This window comes from Tupaia chinensis, unplaced genomic scaffold (assembly GCF_000334495.1).
Source record: "Tupaia chinensis unplaced genomic scaffold, TupChi_1.0 Scaffold000317_1, whole genome shotgun sequence".
NCBI lineage: Eukaryota > Metazoa > Chordata > Mammalia > Scandentia > Tupaiidae > Tupaia > Tupaia belangeri.
Genome location: NW_006159810.1, coordinates 1,841,840 through 1,862,583, shown reverse-complemented (window position 1 = coordinate 1,862,583; position 20,744 = coordinate 1,841,840). Strand labels below are relative to the sequence as shown.

Sequence of the window (20,744 nt, the reverse complement as noted above, 5' to 3'; positions counted from 1 at the left end):
AAAAAAAAAAAAAAAAAAACACTCTGGGTGTGCATATGTGCATGCCTCAAGTCCTGATGGGATGTAGAAGTGGAGGAGAGAGAATCGTGGCATGGCCATACCACAGATGTGTGGTACTTTCTCTCTTTCTCTCTCTGGCAAGCACACGACCTTTCTGGTAATATTTTTAAATAAACATAAATAAAATGTAGGACACTTTACAAATAAAAGGCTTCCAAGGAGATTTACATTAATTAATTGTTTAGCCCCTTTTAGACCTAAGTGCCCTGTCAATTCATATGCCTAATTACTCTTGCAATTAGATACTTGCATCTTTTGCAGAAGAAATCATAAACAATTCAACTCATTAATCTAGAAAGCACATCCCAACAGAAACCCTAGTGTTAGTCAGAGTAGTTTGTTCTTAGACCCTTGTTCACTGCTCCCTTATGTAACCCCAAATGAATCACCTCTTCAGTCAGTTCTAGAAACTTCTCCTAAATGGAGAGCAGGATCACAAATCTGTATTTTGCAAAGTCCACATCTTACCCTTTTATAATTGTGAAATGACTTCACCCTGTTTCAAAGGTTTTTTGACAGGGTCTTACTGTGTCACGACCCTCCTGCCCCAGCCTCCAAGGGAGCTAGCATCACAGGCAGGGGCAGCTGTACCCAGCATGTTCAGGTGGGCCAGAAAACTGAGCCTGGGCCTCCTGAGCGCCCCAGCTTCTTGAGTGGTGTCACTATCTGTGAGTCACGGCTGCTGGGCCTTTTCTAGTCTTCTAACCAAGATCTTAGGCATTCTCTCAGATTCCTCAGAGCTTACTAATGCGTTCAGTAAGCGATTCTCCAAAATCATCGCTTCTCGAAATAAAGCAGCAGGCCAGAGGCCGGAACTCAGTGGGAGAAATCATGTGCTCTCCTGCAGTCTTAAAGTTCTCCTGGTTTTCAGTTTGTTCTTTACTATGTTTATTTCACACTTTTCATCAGAAGGAATACATTCCTAATCAGAGAAGACAGGCATAACCGGGGATTCAATTCCACTTCTTCATCTATATCACCTTTAAACGTCACATCTGGGACCAAACAGTGGACCTGCCTTATCAATGTTTGATTGTTCTTGACATTATTTTACAATTGTTACTTTCCTGGGGCTTAAGCCTTCAGGTTCAGCCACTCTTGTGATTAATCTCATGAGCTTGTTCTTTTTTTTTCTTTTTCAGAGGACAGGATGCATGTGCTCGCTGGAAAGACAGAGACAGAGAGACAGAAAGCGAGAAATCACCCCCCAAGGGGGATGGCCACGCCACAGTCTCTTCTCCTCCATTCTCCTCTCGGGATCTTGGGCACGCACGCACACGTGCCCGGCGTGAGTTTAAGCCACCGGGTCTGGGACTCAAATCACGGTCGACTACGTGGGCGTCCAGAGACAGCCATTACACCAACTGCTAAATGAGCTTGTTCTTTTTCTTCCTTCTTTACATCTTCTACACATGTGTTTTTAAATCATTCTTTTTTATTTTTTTAGAATTATTTACTTTATTTATTATTATTTCACATGAGTTTTGCCAGAGAAAGACAGAGACAGAAAGAGAGAGAAAAAGCAAGCCACCAGGTCCAGGACTCAAACTATGGTTGGTCGTGTGAGAATTCCAGTGCCTTAACCACCATGGCACCTGCTCGCTCCTACACATGTGTTTTTACTGTCTAAGCTCATTAGCAAAGTCTTCTGCTAAAATCATCTTTCCTTTTACTTTCTTTTTTACTTCTCAGATTTCTCCATCTGCTACTTCCTGCTACTCAATTTCTTTCTACTTTCTGCTACTCAATTTCTTACTGTGTTTCTCCACATGTTAACGACATTACATAATATACAAATGGACACAATGACATTCATTTCTCGCCCTTCTATTTTTCCAAAGTCCAAAACACAGACCTATCTAAATTAACACAGTTTTCCACTCCCTAGATATTGGTGATATTTCGAAACCCTAAAGATACGGCTGTATCTTTTTTCCATTTCCACAACGATGTCCCTGATATTCCGAGCTATGGCTCTTGGGATGAATTCTTCAGACAGTTCATGAAAGGACAAGGTATGACTATTAGTAAAATGATTCTCTTATGTCAACCAATGACTACATAAATAGAATTCATATGTGTTTTCGTAAAGAAAGAAGATTTAGGGAGATCCAAGAACCAAAAAGTTATCATTTCAGGTGATGAAGGAGGAGGAAGGACAGCATCAGCTGAATATGTTCCTTAGCTCAAGACAGCAACAACGTTGCCAGAAATCTTTCATAAAACTGATGCATTTGTCTCACTGGGCAGAACCATGTCCTTGGTCAATCATTGCTCTAAGGCAAGCAGAAAAGTAGGAAGCAGAAATCTCATGATTGGCTTAGACCCAAATAATCAGGATTTGGTTAGCAACAAAGGAGAGCATGTGGCATTGGATATTGGGTGGGCAACTTACAGTATTTGCTACAAAAAATAACACGTGGAAACTGCCTGGTTCAAAGCAGGGACTTCGTGACAATGAGAATGATACTGTGATTAATAATAGTAATGAAAATAATAATAATGGCTAACATTTATTGAGTGGTACTATGTATCAGGAAGCGTTTTAAGCACTTGGCATACATTAATTCACTTACCCCTCATAATAGCCCTATTTGACAGATGAGAAAACTAAGGTCCAGAGTTTAAGAAGTTGCTTACAGTCACGCTGTTGGCAAACTGCGTGGCAAATCAGTGCCTCCATCTGTCCAACATGGCAGCCACAAGTCAGCCACATGAGGCAACCGAAGACTTGAAATGTGTGACCAGTGCAACTGATGAGCTAAAGTTTAAATGTTATTTAATTTTAATTAAATTTTGAAATCAATACGTAATTCCATTCATGGAAAACTTTTAAGTTCATAATAAGTTGGATGTGTAACTATATTTTTCCAACTGTATATTTTTATGACATCTCAATACACATCAAGTACTTCCAATAAAAATTTAGCATCCAACTTGAGAGTCTCAGTGTGGTAGTCCTCTCTTACCCACAGGACAGAGGTTCAAAGACCCAGCCCCCTCCCCCAGGACCAAGGACAGTCCTGAGTCCTGTATCTACTAGTTTTTCCTATACATACATGCCATTGATAAAGTTTAATTTATAGGGGCCAGAAGGTGGTGTGGTGGTTAGGTACTGGATTCCCACGTGGCCAACCTTAGTTTGAGTCTTGGCTCTAGAGGCTTGAAAATCACACCAGGTGCGAGTGCATGCATGCCCAAACTCCTGAGAGGAGAATGAGGAGAAGGGAGATTGTGGAGTGGCCATTCCCTCTGGGGAGTGAGTTCTCACTTTCTCTCTGTCTGTCTCTCTTCATCTCTCCAGCAAGCATATATGCCCTATGGCAAAAAAAAAAAAAAAAGAAAGAAAGAAAGAAAAAAGAAAAATCATTTAATTTATAAATTAGGCACACAGTAAGAAATGTACAGCAACAATAACTAGTAATAATATAGAATAATTATAACAATAAATTTAATAAAAGTTATGTGAATGTTGTCTCTCTCAAAATATTTTATTGTACGGTACTATACCCAACAGTTTTCAAACCATGATAGACAGTGGGTAACTGAAACTTCAGGAAGTCTTACAATGGAGAAGGGAGTCTACTGTCCTATATATGTAAAATAAGCACGGGATTTTGAAGACTTAGAATTTAAGAAACGATGTGGAATGTTTTATTAATCATTTTTATGTTGATGACATGTCAGAATAGTAATATTTTGGATATATTTGAGTTAAAAAAGAGAAATATTGAAATTTTCTTTTTTTAAATATTTGCCCTAGTGTGTGCCCACTCATTGGGAAGAGACAGAGAGGGAAAATGAGAAATCACCCCCTGAGGTGGGACGGCCACGCTGCAGTCCCTTCTCCATTCTCCTCTCAGGAGTTTGGGTATGCACACATACATGCCTGGCATGATTTTCAAGCCACCGGGTCCAGGACTCAAACCTCAACTGACCATGTGGGAATCCAGTGCCTTGACTACCACGCTGCCTGCTGGCCCTCTTTTTGCTTTTTAAAATTAATATATGGCTTACATTACATTTCTTTTAGGCAATGTTGGTCTAGATAATGTCTATCTCATAGTTTTTTTCTTTCTGGTATCATCTCTGACAGATTTCATGTATCATTTGCTATTTTTGAATTATTTCATCCACCTTAATATTCATGAATATCTTATTGGGTTCTCCTTAAGGTTATTTACTTTGGGGCCAACAGGTAGTGTGGTGGTTAAGGTGCTGGACTCGCACATGGCTGATTGCAGTTTGAGTCCCAGGCCTGGCAGTTTGCCTTCTCACTTTCCCTTTCTCTTTCTCTCTCTCTGTCTCTCTTTGGTTAAATTAAAAAATACATAATTCTTTTTTTAAAAAAAGAATATTTATTCATTTCTTCCACAAGCAAGAGATAGTAAACTCAGCAAGATCCCAACATGGTGATCCATCCCTAGGTTCCAGCCAGCCCTGGATTATGGGCAAGGATATGCCCAGCATACTTGCAAGTTCTTCAGATTTGAACCAGGAACCTTTCTATGTGGAAGTGCCTTGCAAAACCACATGTTTTACTGCTGCACCACTATCTGGCCCCTTCTTGCAGTTTTTATCAACTTGGTTTTACAATGCTCTATGTGTTATTATTTATGAAAAATGTCCCAGAAACTAAGAAAAATGATAGAAATCTGACAACAAGAACTAGCTGGTGGTGTGGTGGCTAAGCCAGCTGGATCTTACTCGTCTGACTGCAAGGTTCAAGTCCTGGACCTGGCAGCTTTAAAAGGACGTTTGGAGCACATGCATGCATACCTAAAATCCAAAAGGAGAAAAGGTGAAGGGATTGTGCCATGACAAAACCACATCGGGGGTGCTTTCTTACTTTCCTTCTCTGTCTCTCTCCAGCGAGCGCACATACCCCCAAGAAAAATTAAAAAAAAAAATCTGACAACAAAACTGGTTTGTGCTAGCTCTTTCGGGGCAAGGATTTGTTATAACTTAATAGACATATTTTGTTTCAGCATATATATATATATTTACATATGTATAGTTGATATTTTGCAGCATAAACTAACCATCTATCACATTAACTTCAGCTATTTAAAATTCTTTAAGTTTTTTTTATCTTCTATGTTTTTAGTTTCTTGGGGAAGTTATTTTGACTTTGCAATTAATTGGAATAAACATCTTGATGATGAAAATATTAAACTCATATTATATGAAGACCTGAAAGAGGTGAGACCATAGTTATTGATATTCTAGAGCAAGATTTATTATAAACTGCGACTTAGAGCACTTACTTGTAATGTCTTGATGTATCAATGAATATGGTATCAGTTTTCAAAGATATTCCAGATGTAGATATAGCACTAGAAAAAAATATCAAACCATACATAAATGTTTAGGTTGCTTATTTAACAGAAATAAAGTAATTCTTTGCACCTGATTACTAACAGTGACTGCTTTAATTTTTCTTTATGATGGGTAGACTAAATTATTGGAGCACATGCATGCATACCTAAAATCCAAAAGGAGAAAAGGTGAAGGGATTGTGCCATGACAAAACCACATCGGGGGTGCTTTCTTACTTTCCTTCTCTGTCTCTCTCCAGCGAGCGCACATACCCCCAAGAAAAATTAAAAAAAAAAAATCTGACAACAAAACTGGTTTGTGCTAGCTCTTTCGGGGCAAGGATTTGTTATAACTTAATAGACATATTTTGTTTCAGCATATATATATATATTTACATATGTATAGTTGATATTTTGCAGCATAAACTAACCATCTATCACATTAACTTCAGCTATTTAAAATTCTTTAAGTTTTTTTTATCTTCTATGTTTTTAGTTTCTTGGGGAAGTTATTTTGACTTTGCAATTAATTGGAATAAACATCTTGATGATGAAAATATTAAACTCATATTATATGAAGACCTGAAAGAGGTGAGACCATAGTTATTGATATTCTAGAGCAAGATTTATTATAAACTGCGACTTAGAGCACTTACTTGTAATGTCTTGATGTATCAATGAATATGGTATCAGTTTTCAAAGATATTCCAGATGTAGATATAGCACTAGAAAAAAATATCAAACCATACATAAATGTTTAGGTTGCTTATTTAACAGAAATAAAGTAATTCTTTGCACCTGATTACTAACAGTGACTGCTTTAATTTTTCTTTATGATGGGTAGACTAAATTAGTAATGGGAAAAACTAAAAGCAGGTCTCAATTAGTTTAATTGATTTGCATTTGGTTGTGAATTCATTTTTCCAGTTAATGTTCCTTTTTTAATTGTTTATTCACTTAACAAGCAGAATTATTTTAGGCTCTGATATGATCGATAAACAGACCAAAGTTCACGGCCCTGAAGAAGCTTGTGTTCTAACTCAAGCAGGTGGGGAGACAGAACAATAAGTAATAGACCCAATGAATTGAAAACCATAGTGGCCATCCCCACAAGGGGATAATTTCTCACTTTCTGTGTTTCTCTCTCTCTCTCTTTTTCTCTTTGGTAAGTACACATATAGCAAAAACAAACAAAATAACAACAACAACAACAACAAAACCCAGTACCTTAATTTCCTCAGTCTAGTCTGGTATTTCTCTCTCTTTTTAAAAAATTATTTTATTTAACTTTATTTATTTATTATTATTATTTTCCAGTTTGATCAGAGAGAGAGAATTAGAAAGTAAGCCTCCCGGTCCAGGACTCGAACTATGGTCAGCCATGTGGGAGTCTAGCACCTTTAACCACCATGCCACCCACCAGCTCCTAGGCTGGTGCCTTTTTAAAAGTTTATTTACTTATCACTTCCAAGACAGAGATAGATACAGAGAGAGACAGGCACCTCCAACAGGATCCTCACACCAAAAGCCACCCCTAGTTTCAGCCCACCCAGGTCATGGGCACAGGAGCATTGCAGCCGTGCTAACAAAAGTCGCAGGACACAAACCCAGGACCTTCCCAATGTGAGATCCAGTTGCATTATCATCACTGTGCCGCCAGGTGACAGTGTAGTTTGGTGCTTTTTCAATAAACAGGATTCCTAGATAAAATTCTAATCCACTCAATAATAATACTATCATTATTATTATTTTCCAGAGGGCATGTGCTCTCACCAGAGAGAGAAAGAGATCCAGAGAGAGAAGGAAAGACGAAAGCACCCACACTGGGGCACGGTCAGACCCCAATCCCTTCTCCTCTCTCTCCCCTCTTTCAGGATTTTGGGCACACATGCTCACTCATTCAGTGTTTCTCCAGTTGCCAGATCCGGGACTCAAAGTGACCAGTATGTGCCGGATAATGTGGATCTGGTCCATACCATCCTTATTTACATCCTAACTATTGTGGTGTTGGAAAAATCATGATGTATTTTTTCCTAGGTTTTTCTATGTAAAAATGCGTCATGACTTTTCTGACAATCCAATAGTATTATCAGGCAGCTTAATTAGTCATAAATTGAAACTACCAAGTATAACCAATGCCAACTATCTTATAGAAATCTCTTGCGTATGTACATAGAAATACCACACAGTAAGTCTAAAGAGAGAGCTAAGCAGTTCACCCAGGCAGTTAGGCTTCATAAATCCGCCCTGACTAAAAAGCCTATCTTTGCTCAGGGTACAACTCCCATAGAAAGAAATTCATCCTTTAATACTATCTTTTCAGAATCTGGCAGCTGGAATAAAACGAATCGCTGAGTTCTTCGGATTCTCTCTAACTGGGGAGCAGATTCAAACTATCTCGGCCCAGAGCACTTTCCAAGCCATGCGAGCCAAGGCTCAGGAAACACACGGGGCTGTTGGCCCGTTCCTGTTCCGCAAAGGTAAGATCGCGTTGGTTCTGGGAGAGCCGATCAGTTAGGAATGACCTTGCCTGTACACAAAATCCAACACCTTTATCTTAAACAAGATGATTTCTTTTTCTCTTTCTCAATAAGAAGGGTGGACATAGGCGATCCAGAGCTGTCACTGGGCGCTCCACAACATCTTTTCAAGTATGAAGTTCAGTTCCTTCTGCCTCTCAGCTTGTGACCTTGTGATCACAAGATAGCAGCTGGAGCACCACCATTCCATCCCCATTCCAGCTAGGAAAAGAACAGGCAGGGGACAGGGTCATGTGCATCTGCCAAGTGAGCCCCCTTTACAGAGCTCTCCTGGAAACTCCACTCGCGCCACTCGGTGTCTTCTTACATTTTTTTGACTTCTCTCCCAGTAGGAGTGAGGAGTGAGTAGCGTGCTTTTTTTTTTTTTTTTTTTTTTTTTTTTTTTTTTTTTTTTGTTGCCGGAAAGACAGAGACAGACAGAGACAGAAAGCAATAAATCACCCCTCAGGGGAGATGCCCCCGCCACAATCCCTTCTCCTCCATCCTCCTCTCTGGATCTTGAGCACACACACATATACACATACATGTGCCCAGCATGAGTTTAAGCCACCAGGTCTGGGACTCGAACCGCAGTCAACTACATGAGAGTCCAGTGACACAGCCATTATGCCAACTGCTGTTCCCAGTAGTGTGACCTTTTAAAAAAAAATCTGGGTACCACCACTATTCAGTTCAAATTGGGCTCCTTTTTTTTTTTTTTTCTATAGGGAATGTGCACTTGCTTGAGGGACAGAGAGAGAGAGAGAGAGAGAGAGAGAGAGTAAGAAAGCATCCTCTAGGAGCAATGGCCACACTGCAATTCCTTCCCTTCCATTCTCTCCTCAAGCTTTTGGGCACACATGTACATGCATGTGTTATGTTTTTCAAGCCACTGGGTCTGGGATTCAAACCATACAGTGGCCATGTGGGATCTAGCTTTATTTTTTTTACAGTGAAGGTTAAAATGAATTTTGGATAGGCAACTAGTTGTCTCTGACACAGATGATTTTGCTCAAATATACTCATGCAGTCTACATTCTTATGGAAAAGTGTACTGTAGCTTAGAGATTGGCAGTTATATTGTTAATTGTGTATTTAATGAAAGTATAATGAGACGTAAAGGCAGCACATACCGTAAATTGGCAAGGACAGCAATGGCTGACATTTGTCGGCCATTTATCATGCATTGAACACATCATCTATTTCTTGAGCGTAAACTTTCTGACAGGGCCAGTGCAATAGCGCAACAGTTAGGTGCTATGTGGGGGAAGCCAGGTCCCACATGGCTGACCAGGGTTTAAGTCTCTCTCAGCCTCTTAAAAACGTATGGAGCCCATATGCAGGGATGCTCTGGATCCTGATGGAAGGGGGAACAGAAGGAAGGGAGTTGTAGGGGTAACCACCTCTCATGAGGGCGTGTTTGTTCTCCCTCTGTCATGTGCACATTCTCTGCTGGCAATGTGGTGTTCATTAACAAAATCCTAGCCCGTGTTCATTCTGGTCCCATTTCCCCTAAGGTCACAATCCCTTCTCGATTTTTCCTTTCAGGATTTTTTTTTTCTTTTTTTCTTTTCTTTTCTTTTTTTGAGAGGTTTTTGCTATAGGGCATGTGCACTCGCCAGAAAGACAGAGAAGAGAGACAGAAAGTGAGAAATCACCCCCCCAGGGGGGATGGCCATGCCACAGTCCCTTCTCCTCCATTCCCCTCTCGGGATCTTGGGCACACACGCACATGTGCACAGCATATTTTACAAACCCTCAGGTCTAGAACTTGAGCCACATAATCATCCATGTGGGATCCAGACACCTTAACCACCAGGCCACCCACTGACCCAAAGGACATTTCAATGGCTATGCAACATGGAACTTACAAGGTCAATCTGAATGACTGAAAAATTTCTTTAGAACAAAAATAACTTCCTTTATTTTCAGGAGCAAGTAAGAGAAACATATTCTAATCTCAGCCAAAGCAATTAAATGTAAGAACGTTTTCAGTATCTGAAGTCTTAAACAAAACCTGATATAAAACATTAACTGCTTAGGTGAATCCCAGGGCCTGATGGTGAGCCATATTGTTCATGGCAAATCACAGTTCAAATCCTGGACCCAGTGGCTTGAGAGACACACGAGGCACGTGTGCAGGCAAGCATGTTCATAGTATTGACAGGGTGGAGAAATGCAGAAGGAATTGTGGCACGGCCACACCCCTCTGGGTGGTACTTACTTCCTCTCCCTCCCTCTCGTTCTCTGGCAAGTGCACGCTTCTCAGGCAAACAAAACAAAACATGTTAACTGCTCAAAGGATAGGTGAAGTATTTGAAAGACTTAAGAGAGAAATAAATATCACCCTCAAAAACTTAGGTCTCAGGTATTTGCAGGGGGAGATCCTGGAGGCCAAGGGTCACAGCCCTCTCAACTCATGATGTAAAGAAAGTACGTCACCTGTCACACCACAGATGGGGAAACCCCAGTGGCTATTGTTGATTTTATCTAAGATATTACATTAGTTTTCTTTTTTTTATATATAATTATTTATTTTATTTTATTTATTCATTCATTTAATTTTTAATTTGACCAGAGAGACACAGAGGGTGAGAGTGAAAGAGAGAGGAAGTGAGAAAGCAAGCCGCCAGATTGAGGACTTGAACCCTGGTCGGCCATGTGGGAGTGTCCAGTGCCTTAACCACCACACCACCTGCTGGTCCCAACATTACATTAGTTTTCTAAACTCTCTAATATTTTTCATGTGTTCATTTTCACATTTTAAAGTGAACGTTGTCCTGAAAAATTGGTAAAATAAACAAGGACTATTTTAACAAATGCCTGGGTCTACTGTTTTTGTGTGTGTTGTAGGTGAAGTTGGTGACTGGAAAAACTTGTTCAGTGAAGCTCAGAACCAAGAAATGGATGAAAAATTCAAAGCGGTCTTAGCGGGCACTGTCCTAGGAGCAAAGCTGAAGTATGAATCGCACTGCCAGGCTTGATTCTGGTCAGCTAAGCAAGCCTGGAAATTTTATTTTCCTTAATAATAGCTGAATTTAAACAATGACATAATCAAATAATAATAATGAATATTTAAATTTAAATGATATGAATTCAAGGGGTGGCATGGTAGTTGGGGCGCTGGACTCTCACATGGCCAACCAGGGTTTGAGTCTTGGACCTGGTGGCTTGTTTTCTCACTCTTCCTCTCTCTCTCTGGTCAAGTTAAAATAATAATAATAATAATAATAATAATAATGTTAAATGAAATAATTATTAGAAAACTAAAAAATAAGTTGTATGAATTCAGTAATAATGATAACTTCTGAAAATTTTGAGCATAAATATGTTTGTTCCTTTTTTTTTTTTTTTTGAGAGATTTTCACTGTAGGGCGCGTGCGCTCGCCAGACAGAGAGAGACATAGAGACAGAAAGCGAGAAATCACCCCCCAGGGGGGATGGTCATGCCGCAATCCCTTTTCCTCCATCCTGTTCTTGGGATCTTGGGCACACACGCACACGCGCCCGGCGTGAGTTTAAGCCACCGGGTCCGGGACACGAACCACGGTCGCCTACGTGGGAGTCCAGCGACATAGCCATTACGCTAACTGCTGGTTCCCCAGGTCCGGGACTTGAACTGCAGTTGACTACATGGGAGTTCAGCGACATAGCCATTACGCTAACTGCTGGTTCCCCAGGTCCGGGACTTGAACTGCAGTTGACTACATGGGAGTTCAGCGACATAGCCATTACGCTAACTGCTGGTTCCCCAGGTCCGGGACTTGAACTGCAGTTGACTACATGGGAGTTCAGCGACATAGCCATTACACTAACTGCTGGTCCCTAGGGCTATTATTTCTGGCAGTATGATTGGTTAGATTAAACAGAAAATCCTCCCCTTAAAACATCAAGAAATGCTGGAGAGACAACGGGATGCTGCAGAAGGATGCCCTTATCCTTTCTTCCATCTTCCAAATCTGTAGCACTGCAAGTCACTGACAGATCACAAATTACGTCCAGAACTTTAACTTTACAGAATGTGGAAAATATGATTTTAAACTTCCATACACTATAATCAAGAGATAAAGAAGGAACCAGCAGTTAGCATAATGGCTATGTCGCTAAACTCCCATGTAGGTGACCGCAGTTTGAGTCTCAGACCCGGTGGCTTAAACTCACGCCGGGCGCGTGTGCGTGTGTGCCCAAGATCCCAAGAGGAGAATGGAGGAGAAGGGATTGTGGCATGGCCATCCCCCTGTGGGGTGATTTCTCGCTTTCTGTCTCTCTGTCTCTCTCTGTCTCTCTGGCGAGCACATGCGCCCTATAGCAAAAAACCTCTCCAAAAAGAGAGAGAGATAAAGAAGAGGTTGAGAATGGAAGTTTAAAATAAAGAAATAGAAAGGAACAATATCTAGTACTATCCATTCCTTCCACCAGTACTCCTTTAAGCAAAGAATGAAACTAAGTTTCTTCTGAATTAAAATGTTCTCTTTGTTCAAGTAAAAATATGCTCATCCTGGGGCCAGCAGGTGGTGTGGTAGTTGAGGACGCTGGACTCCCACATGGCTGACTGTGGTTCAAGTCTCAGACCTGGTGGCTTGCTTTTTCCCTTTTCCTCTCTCTCTCTCTGTATCTCTCTCTGAACAAATTTTAAAAACAAATGTATGAATAAATAAAATTAAATAATTATTTTTTTAAAATTCTAAGAGGAGAATGGAGGACAAGGGGTTACAGCTTGGCCATCTCCCCAGGGGGTGATTTCTCACTTGCTGTCTCTGTCTCTATCTCTCTGGCGAGCATATGCACCTTATTTCAAAAATTGTTCTTAAAAAATATTGTGTCCAAGGGGCCAGCAAATGATGTAGTTGTTACATCACTGGACTCCCACATAGTTGACTGTGATTCAAGTCCCAGACCTGGTGGCTTGAAACTCATGCCAGGTGCATGTTGTGGTCAGCTACCTGGGAGTCCAGTGACATAGCCATTATGCCAACTGCTGGCCCCATGTTCCCTAAATCTTTATACCCTTTGTCATGTGATATTCTTTCCTCTTCTATTTAAGTCACAGTTGCACCTTAAAACACTAACCTAGAGAGTATCTTATAAAATTAACCCCCAATGGCAAATGTTATATAAAAGGAAAGGGAGGAACAATTATAAGAAATTCGTGAATCCATACGAAAACAAAGTGAGGAAGAAATCAGGCATAGTTTCTGTGGTTATTTCGTAACAGGACATATCTCAGTTGGTGTTTATATCTTCCTTATTTCTATATTCCTTTTTTCTGTGGGAAGCTTTCCAGCTAGGAGGATGATACAGACCTTCAACTCTAAAGGGTCTGAGGCCTTACCAACCCTGCCTGTGTTGGACAGGGGTATGCTTCCATTAACACCTACCATTCAGCATGCAATTACTATGAGGAGCCCCAGAAGAACTCAAAGATGAGGCTGAAGAGCTAGTCTTCCCTGACTCCATTGTGTAGCCACAGCACTAGTTCCCCTCGGTGAGTCTTATCAATCAGGCCAGCCAGTTTGGTACCCACTGTGTTTTCTTGGCATGGAGAATCTGTGCTGTTCAGAGGCAGTTCAATTTTCAATCTCCCCTTCAAGGAACTATGAAGAAACAAGGCCCAAGGTCATGAAAGCAGGAAGAATGTATTTTTCAAGTGTGTGATTAGGTCTAATTGTGAGAGACAACCACTTCCACTTCTACTGTTTTCTGGGCTCACACAGTCTGGCCAAGAAGAGACAACACCTAATTTAAAGCGAACGCAGGTCTTGAAGGACGGCAGCACACGTGACTTCCTGGGCGTGGTCTCCTACTTGGAGGCTGTCACCGAGTCTTCCATAGCCATCTCACAGGCCCAGAAGGCCAGCTTCTTTTGGGCGATGAGGCTCGTGATAAAACTTGAATCCCAGCACAGCCGTGCATTGTCTCCCATATTTCTCTATCCAATGGGTTCCTTAGGACAGATACCGCAAGGGTGAACAAGGCATGCAGTCTGTCCAACGCTGATGTGCTGGCAGGAACATGGAGGAAGGGAAAGCAAATGAAGTAAGTGTTTACTCCAAAGAGTAAGTGGAATAAGTGCTTTATTCCAAGGAGGTAAGAATCCCTGCCCCTTCCATGATAGAAGGACTGACTCCCAGGTAACCAGTCTCCTTCCAAGTGGCTGGTGGATCTCACTTGCGGTCTGGTACTCTACATGGGGGTGAGGGCTCAATGTGGGTCTCTTCTGTGGGCGCACCGGGTTTCAGCAGCCAGCTCAGCCTTGATACGAAGTTCACGTTGATAACCTCACATTTCCCATTGCTCCTGCCATAGCCTCTTTGTTTGGACAAGCCCTGGGATAGCTGGGGAAAAGGTTGACCTAAGAAGTCTTCTTGCCCACCTGCTTCTCAACCCCGCTTCCAGAAGTGGATGCCTCTGGTGAACATTCACAAGGGAACCTGTATGCTGACACTCACTCTCTTTCGGGTGGTTCAGCCACATCTTTGTCCCAGACCTCCTCCTTATCACCAGCCCTCTAATCTCGTTGTCTTCAAGTTTCCGAACATCCAGCAAAATTGTTAGCCTCTGGTTCTGCATAAGTCACTAAAAGAGAGGCCTTTGGATCTTCTTGGGGCTATGGTTAGGGGACAGGTGATTTGTTGGCAAGTGATTCACCTATTCCAATATTTCTGATTCTCTAAGATTTTTTTTTTTTGATAGATTTTTGCTATAGGGTGCGTGGACTCGCCAGACAGAGAGAGAGAAAGCGAGAAATCACCCCCCAGGGGGATGGCCACACCGCAATCCCTTCTCCTCCATTCTCCTCTCGGGATCTTGGGCATGCCCACACACGCACCCGGCATGAGTTTTAGCCACCAGGTCCAGGACTCAAACCACTGTCGACGACATGGGAGTCTAGTGACCCAGCCATTATGCCAACTGCTGGTCCCTCTAAGTATTTTTTTAATGTCTTCATCTGCATTACTTGGCTTCACAGTTTCATAATCTAAATTATATTTCTACTTCATGTCATCTTTAGAATCATTTCCATGTGTACTTCCTGGATTTCCATTGATTAAAAACTAGGACAATCTTGGGACCAGCAGTTAGCATAATGGCTATGTCGCTGGACTCCCACATAGTCGACCATGGTTCGCGTCCCGGACCCGGTGGCTTAAACCTCACGCCGGGAGCATGTGCGTACCCAAGATCCTGAGAGGAAAATGGAGGAGAAGGGATTGCGGTGTGACCATCCCCCCTGGGGGGGTGATTTCTCGCTTTCTGTCTCTCTATGTCTCTGTCTGTCTGGCGAGCGCACGCTCACTATAGCAAAAACCTCTCAAAAAAAAAAAAAAAAAAAACCAAAACTAGGACAATCTTGCAATTCTTATGTTGTGTAAACTACCCCTGTGGATCAGAGCTTGTCCACATTCTCTTGGTACATGTTAGCATCTGATTCTAATTCTAGGAATGAAGGTGTGAGGTAGGGATGACATGTGGAGAATCACACCTATTTAAAAGGATGTATCAACCTTACCAGAAAACAGTGGGGGACGGCGGAGGGCTATGAAGACTCAGTAGAATTTGAGAAGAGAGTGATATTTGAATTCATTCAAATCCATTCTGATTCCCAGGACTTTGTTCTCTCTCCATCAATTTCCTCCCCATTCATGGAAGAGACCTGGTGAGACTGCAAGTTAAATTTCTATTGGAAGTTCAGTCCATTGAGGCAGCTGGATTCCACATAGCTGACTGCATGATTCAAGTCCCAGATCCGGCAGCTGCAGCTTGAGAAGCATGCTGAGCCTGTGGGTGCATGTGTGCTCAAAATCTCCAGAGGGAGGGATGGAAGAGAAGGGACTGCAGCACGATCATTTTCCATGGGGAGTCCTTTCTCAATTTCCATTTCTCTGTCTCTCTCAGGTGAACGCACACGCCCTCTGGCAAATAAAAATAACTAAATAATAAATAAAAACAAAGTAAATAAGTAAAAACAGTAAATAAATAAAAATAATAAAAACATTAAATAAAAACACTTGCAGGAATTCTGTTACCTGCAATGGGTTTTTGCAACAGCAGCCCTAAGGCTACACTAAGTCAGGTTCTTCTGGGACACTCATAAAAGCTTGTGTCCTCTGATCATGTTCCATTCTGTTGTTTTTCTTTCCTAAGTTCTCTTGGAAAGTTTGAGGGCTCAGAAAGTCAGAAAAGTGTCCATGTTACCGCCATTGCTGCTGCCACAGCCACCCCAAACCCAGGAAGTTGCAAAACCGACTCCTGCAAAAGCCCACCGTTGTCCTACCCTTCTTGTACCTGGAAATGCCACGGAAAGATGGCTCTGCCTCCTGCCCAGCTTCCAAGCTTCCACCAAGGTTTCGCGGGCGGGTTTATTTAAACCATGCTCAGGACCTGAGCTACAAGTGTAGGTTTTAGTTGTTGGTACTTCCTGTCATGGGGGAATGCAGAAAGGAGGGGGAGTAGATGTTTAATGCCAATGCAAGATAGTGTAGTTTCAGGGTCCACCTTGGGCCCACCTCCCTCCCTCAGACTACGCTGCCATTCTAGCTCCCCTGCTTCCTAGCTGTGTTATAACTTCTCTGCGCCTCAGACCTCAGCGTTCTCATCTGTGGAATGGGGACAATAATGGCACCTCTCTCAGTATTGTGAGGATCCTTGCGTTGTCGCACACCGTACGGCAGCAGGTAAGTCCTCTACACTCTTCCGTCACTGTGCGGGTGGGCCAGCGTGACTCTGCGAGCGAGCCGTAGGCCATCAGAGGTCCTGCAGAGAGCAGGTGGCCCTCCTTAACCGCTGGACAGGCCACGAGTGGGCAGCATTTCACAAGTACCCGTGAATGAATGGAAGGGTGAGAGAACAGGCTGAAAGGAGATCACACCCCACCCCAGCCTGTGATTGGAACGGGCAGGAGCCGGGCGGTGGGGGTAGGGGGCTGCTTTGGTGAACTGGATCCTGGTTTCGCCACCAGCCAGCGAGACCCTGGACAAGTTCATTGATTCCGTTTCCACTGCTGTAAAATGGAGCTGGTCACTCCACCGCCCCACCCCCACGCCAAACGTTCGAGTGGAAAAGTGAACAGGATTATGGATCGCAGAGCCTGGTACGGCGAGGACGCTCGGATGGCAGACCTCTCCCCACATGGGAGCCGTATCTGCTCCAGAGTCCCGGAGAGGGGGCAGGTCCTGGGCTCCGCGCTGGGGCTGCTGCCGCCGGGCTGGGAGCCCATCCAGCTGGGGCGCGGGGTCAGCGGAGCCGCCCGCGTCCTCCGGGTGGAGGAGGCCCTTCCCAGCAGACCCCAGGAATCCTGAGGGCTTGTCAGAGGGGGCTGGGCTGCGGGAGGGGAAGGCGGAGTCCGCGGGGGAAAACGAAAGCGAGACTGACTTGTCCCGACAACTGCCGGACTGCAGCGGCGCGGGCTGAGCCGGGCGGGCGGGCGCGTGAAGAGCGCGGGTCGGTGAGGACGCGGATGGTGCGAGCTGCGGGCCCTGGTGCCTAACCCGGAGGGGCGCCCATCCTGCCTCCCCAGCCCGGCCGTGGGCGCGGAGCAGAAGCCCCTGGCGCAGGCGGGACAGCACTGGGAGTCCGGTCCGAGGTGCACAGCCAGGTGCGGAGCCCTTCCCGGATCCGGAGGAAAGGACCGTGGATCGCGGCCGGAACTGAAAGTCATTTTCTTCCCGCGAAGAATTTTTATCGGAGCAGGTGGTAAGTATATCCCAGGCAGCGGTTGGGGGGCGGGATAGCTAGTGTTAAATGGATAGGCTGAAGGACGTGACAGACGTGGGCAACAGGGGGCCAGGGTTACCCACAGATTGGCTAAATGGTCCCTGGCTAAGAATCTGCAGCCCGGAGAATTGCGGCCGTTTCTCGATTACCCGGCCTCAGCCACCCGCCCCACTTCCCCCCTCCACTACCTCCTTCTCACACCGCGTTTGTCGGAGCCAGACCCTCACCTGCTCCGAACTCCCGCAGACTGCAGGGCCCACAGGCAGAGCCTCTCGCTCCCGGACTCACCCAGGCCTCAGCGCCGTTCCTGGAGCTCGGCCGAGCGCCCTCAGCCTCCAGGCCTCGCACTGCCAGTTTCTTCCCAGCAGATCCCGGGTGGGCTGATACGTGGCTTTTCCTGGCACTTCCTCCAGGGTGGGCTTATTAGAGACAACCTGCCTGTGAAAGAAACCCCACTCTGATCTCGCTGTCCCCACTGCTCGTTTTCAGCGTAGTCCTTGTCCTGCCTGACTTCTTCAATGGCTTGAGCTGTTCCTCCACTAGGAAGTTCTCGAGAGCCGGGTTTCCTTCACTAGGACACGTCCAGCACCGAATTCCCAGCAGGTGCTCAGTAAATACTTGTTAAGTGAATGGTAATTACAACTTCTCTTTGGAATTCCAGAAACATGAGGATTCCTGTTGCCCATGTTTTCTTTTAGTACTAACTACAAGGGCCCTGCCAGGTGGAAGCTCAAAGATACTCCCCGGGTTGTCACTTAGGAACTTAGAACCCTGCTGAAGTTTATGTGTTTTTTAACCAGATACGAGTCAAATGCACTTTATATGGAAAACGTCACGCAGGCCCCTTCAGGGAGCTCAGTCCTCAGGTGCCCACTGTCTGCTGGAAGGGAATTGGGACACAGGCGAGTCGCTTCTGGGCATGAGTAAGGTGGACAGATACCATTTGAAGTGATGATATGGAGATTTATTACAGGTGAATGAGTAAGACATAGTGTCTGATCTCCAAAGAACTGCACCCTGTAGCAAAAAAGAAAGAAAGAAAGAAAGAAAGAAAGAAAGAAAGAAAGAAAGAAAGAAAGAAAGAAAGAAAGAAAAGAAAAGCAGTCAGGGCTATGATGAGGGTTGGGTGAGGTAAGAGGCAGGCCCATGGAGGGGTACTAAGTACCTCTCCAGCATCAAAGAAGGCTGTGTTGGGGCTGGCACGTGGCAGTAGTGGTTGGGATGCTAAACTCCCATACGGTCGACTGTGGTTCGAGTCCCAGACCCGGAGGCTTGCTTTCTCACTTTCTCTCTCTTGCTCTCTCTCTCTCTCTCTCCTCGAATGAAGGAATAATAATGATAAATAAAATTAAATAAATAATTCTAAAAAGAAGAGAAAAAAAAAAAAAAAAGGCTGTGTGGGTCCTGACAGATGAGAGTGGCGATTGCCTGGTAGACAGAGGATGCAGATATTGCATTACAAACCTAGAGAAAAGAAGGCATCCCATGGAAGGGAGAACTGGAGACAGTTTGTTATTCATTCATTCATTCGTTGTTCATTGAGCTCCTCTCCTATAACTCAGTTCATTTTGGAAGACAGTTAAATAAGCAATTGTAATAGTGGTAACAAGGACTAGGGAAGAGCTGGTTAAAGAGTGTCTGGGATTTGAGCCAAGGTCTACGGGAAGCAGGAGTGGATGAGGCAAAGGCAATAAAGGAGCAGAGTCGAGAGCATTTCAGGAGGGCGTGCGTTGGACAGAGGCAACTGGAGATTCAAGAAGTCCGAACAGGGGTGTGCCTTCCACCACCTCATGCTGTAGGTTAAGGCCTCACGCCTGGCTGTGCTCACCAGTGTAGTAAGTGTAGCTAGAGAACAAGAACCTGAACACTGGGCCCCACATCACTGTAGTATTTAGGAGAAAGTGTGAAGAGATGAAAAATGTCTACTCTCTACCCTTCTAGGTTCTTTGGGTGGGCTACAAATTAAATTGACGTAAGACAGATTAATAGGAGAAAATCCATAATTATGTACGTGTGTGTGGGAGTCTCGCAGCATATGAGCCTTGAAGGAGGGCCAGATGAACGCAGTTATATCATGGCGTCCTGAGCTACAGAAAGGAACTGTGGCCCAGGGCCTCTGTGGAGAGATGGCAGCCATGGGAGGGTGAGGAGAGGAAGTGCGCGGTGGACTGCCCTGCCCTGCAATCACAGTCTCTCAGGTAACAGAAGTTATCTCAGAGAAGCCTCAGGAGAATAGGTAGTAGCCCGTGACAGTCGGTCTTCATCCCGCTTCCTCTCCTGTGAGATGAGCCAGTCTTCCCTGGTGGATGAGATCCCTGGCAAGGAGATTCATGACAGTTGAATTCTTTTTTGGGAACCCACCTTCAGGCACATAAGGAAAGCTCGGAGAAAGCCTCCGCCTGCATCTGCCTCTGCAACTGCCCTGGAACTGTGCCCTGGTTCAAAGTTATCAGCATAGCCTTATATTTTGAGGTGGCATTTCCTGAGCTCCTTCTAATGGAAGATGAAAAGGAACCAGGAAAGGAGACAGAAGAGCAGCTTGTGAGGAAAGAAAACCAAAAAAGTAGGTGTCTCAGAAGTGCCAGCTAAGAAAAAGAGAAGACCAAGAAGGGAAGGTGCGACCGTGTCAAATGCTGGTTGTAAATCCGAAGATGACGACTGAAAACGGACGACTGGATTTAGCAATGGCGAAATCCTTGGTAACCTGGACAAGAACAACTTCAGTAGTTTGTGGAGGCTGCTGACTGCACTGATGCTTTGAAAAGAATACCATGTGCCCATAATCCAAAGAGCAGACACTCGCAACAGAGTCTGACACTACGATCCACCCCTAGCCTCAGCCCAGGTTGATAGGCACACTCGCACTCCTGGTGTGTACAAGGAAACCAGAGGATGTGAACCCAGGACCTTCTCATGTGGTCTCAGCTTTGTGGAGCATTGTGATACCACTGCACTACACGGCTGGCTTGGTTCTGAGATTCTTGTAGCCATGCAGGAGTGAGATGGTGGGGGCTTACACCAGGATGGTGGTTATGGACATCATTGAGAAACAGAAAGATTTTTGTTACAGGACTTAGCTCTGAATTAGAATGTAGGGAGAGGGAACATCAAGGATGTTGCCCAGATTCATGAC

At 44.1% G+C, this 20,744-nt stretch overlaps 3 protein-coding genes across 7 annotated transcripts in view; 2 read left to right on the top strand and 1 right to left on the bottom strand.

The window, feature by feature from the left end:
• The window catches only part of SULT6B1 (sulfotransferase family 6B member 1), a 17,950-nt gene extending 7,009 nt beyond the window's left edge, over nucleotides 1–10,941 (top strand). Inside the window, exons 4-7 of the mRNA XM_006151336.2 lie at nucleotides 1,949–2,075; nucleotides 5,168–5,262; nucleotides 7,702–7,858; nucleotides 10,751–10,941. Of these exons, the coding sequence (XP_006151398.1) occupies nucleotides 1,949–2,075; nucleotides 5,168–5,262; nucleotides 7,702–7,858; nucleotides 10,751–10,881 (510 nt within the window). The 3' untranslated portion in view covers nucleotides 10,882–10,941. The remainder of the gene's footprint in view (nucleotides 1–1,948; nucleotides 2,076–5,167; nucleotides 5,263–7,701; nucleotides 7,859–10,750) is intronic.
• Nucleotides 6,042–19,984, bottom strand: LOC114008293 (uncharacterized). Its single transcript, XM_027773008.1, has 5 exons — nucleotides 19,973–19,984; nucleotides 16,521–17,628; nucleotides 16,184–16,316; nucleotides 15,408–15,560; nucleotides 6,042–6,103 (listed from the first exon to the last, which is right to left on the bottom strand). The coding sequence occupies exons 1-2, from the start codon at nucleotides 19,982–19,984 to the stop codon at nucleotides 16,675–16,677; spliced, it is 966 nt and encodes a 321-aa protein (XP_027628809.1). The 3' UTR covers nucleotides 6,042–6,103; nucleotides 15,408–15,560; nucleotides 16,184–16,316; nucleotides 16,521–16,674.
• EIF2AK2 (eukaryotic translation initiation factor 2 alpha kinase 2) overlaps nucleotides 17,453–20,744 on the top strand; it is a 46,066-nt gene continuing 42,774 nt past the window's right edge. For 3 of the 5 annotated variants that reach the window (XM_014588917.2, XM_014588918.2, XM_006151337.3), the window contains exon 1: nucleotides 17,453–17,590. The gene's annotated coding sequence lies outside the window, so the exon portion shown is untranslated. Of the gene's footprint in view, nucleotides 17,591–18,100; nucleotides 18,244–20,744 lie in introns of all 5 variants that reach the window. The other 2 variants (XM_014588916.2, XM_006151338.3) reach the window with 2 other exon arrangements.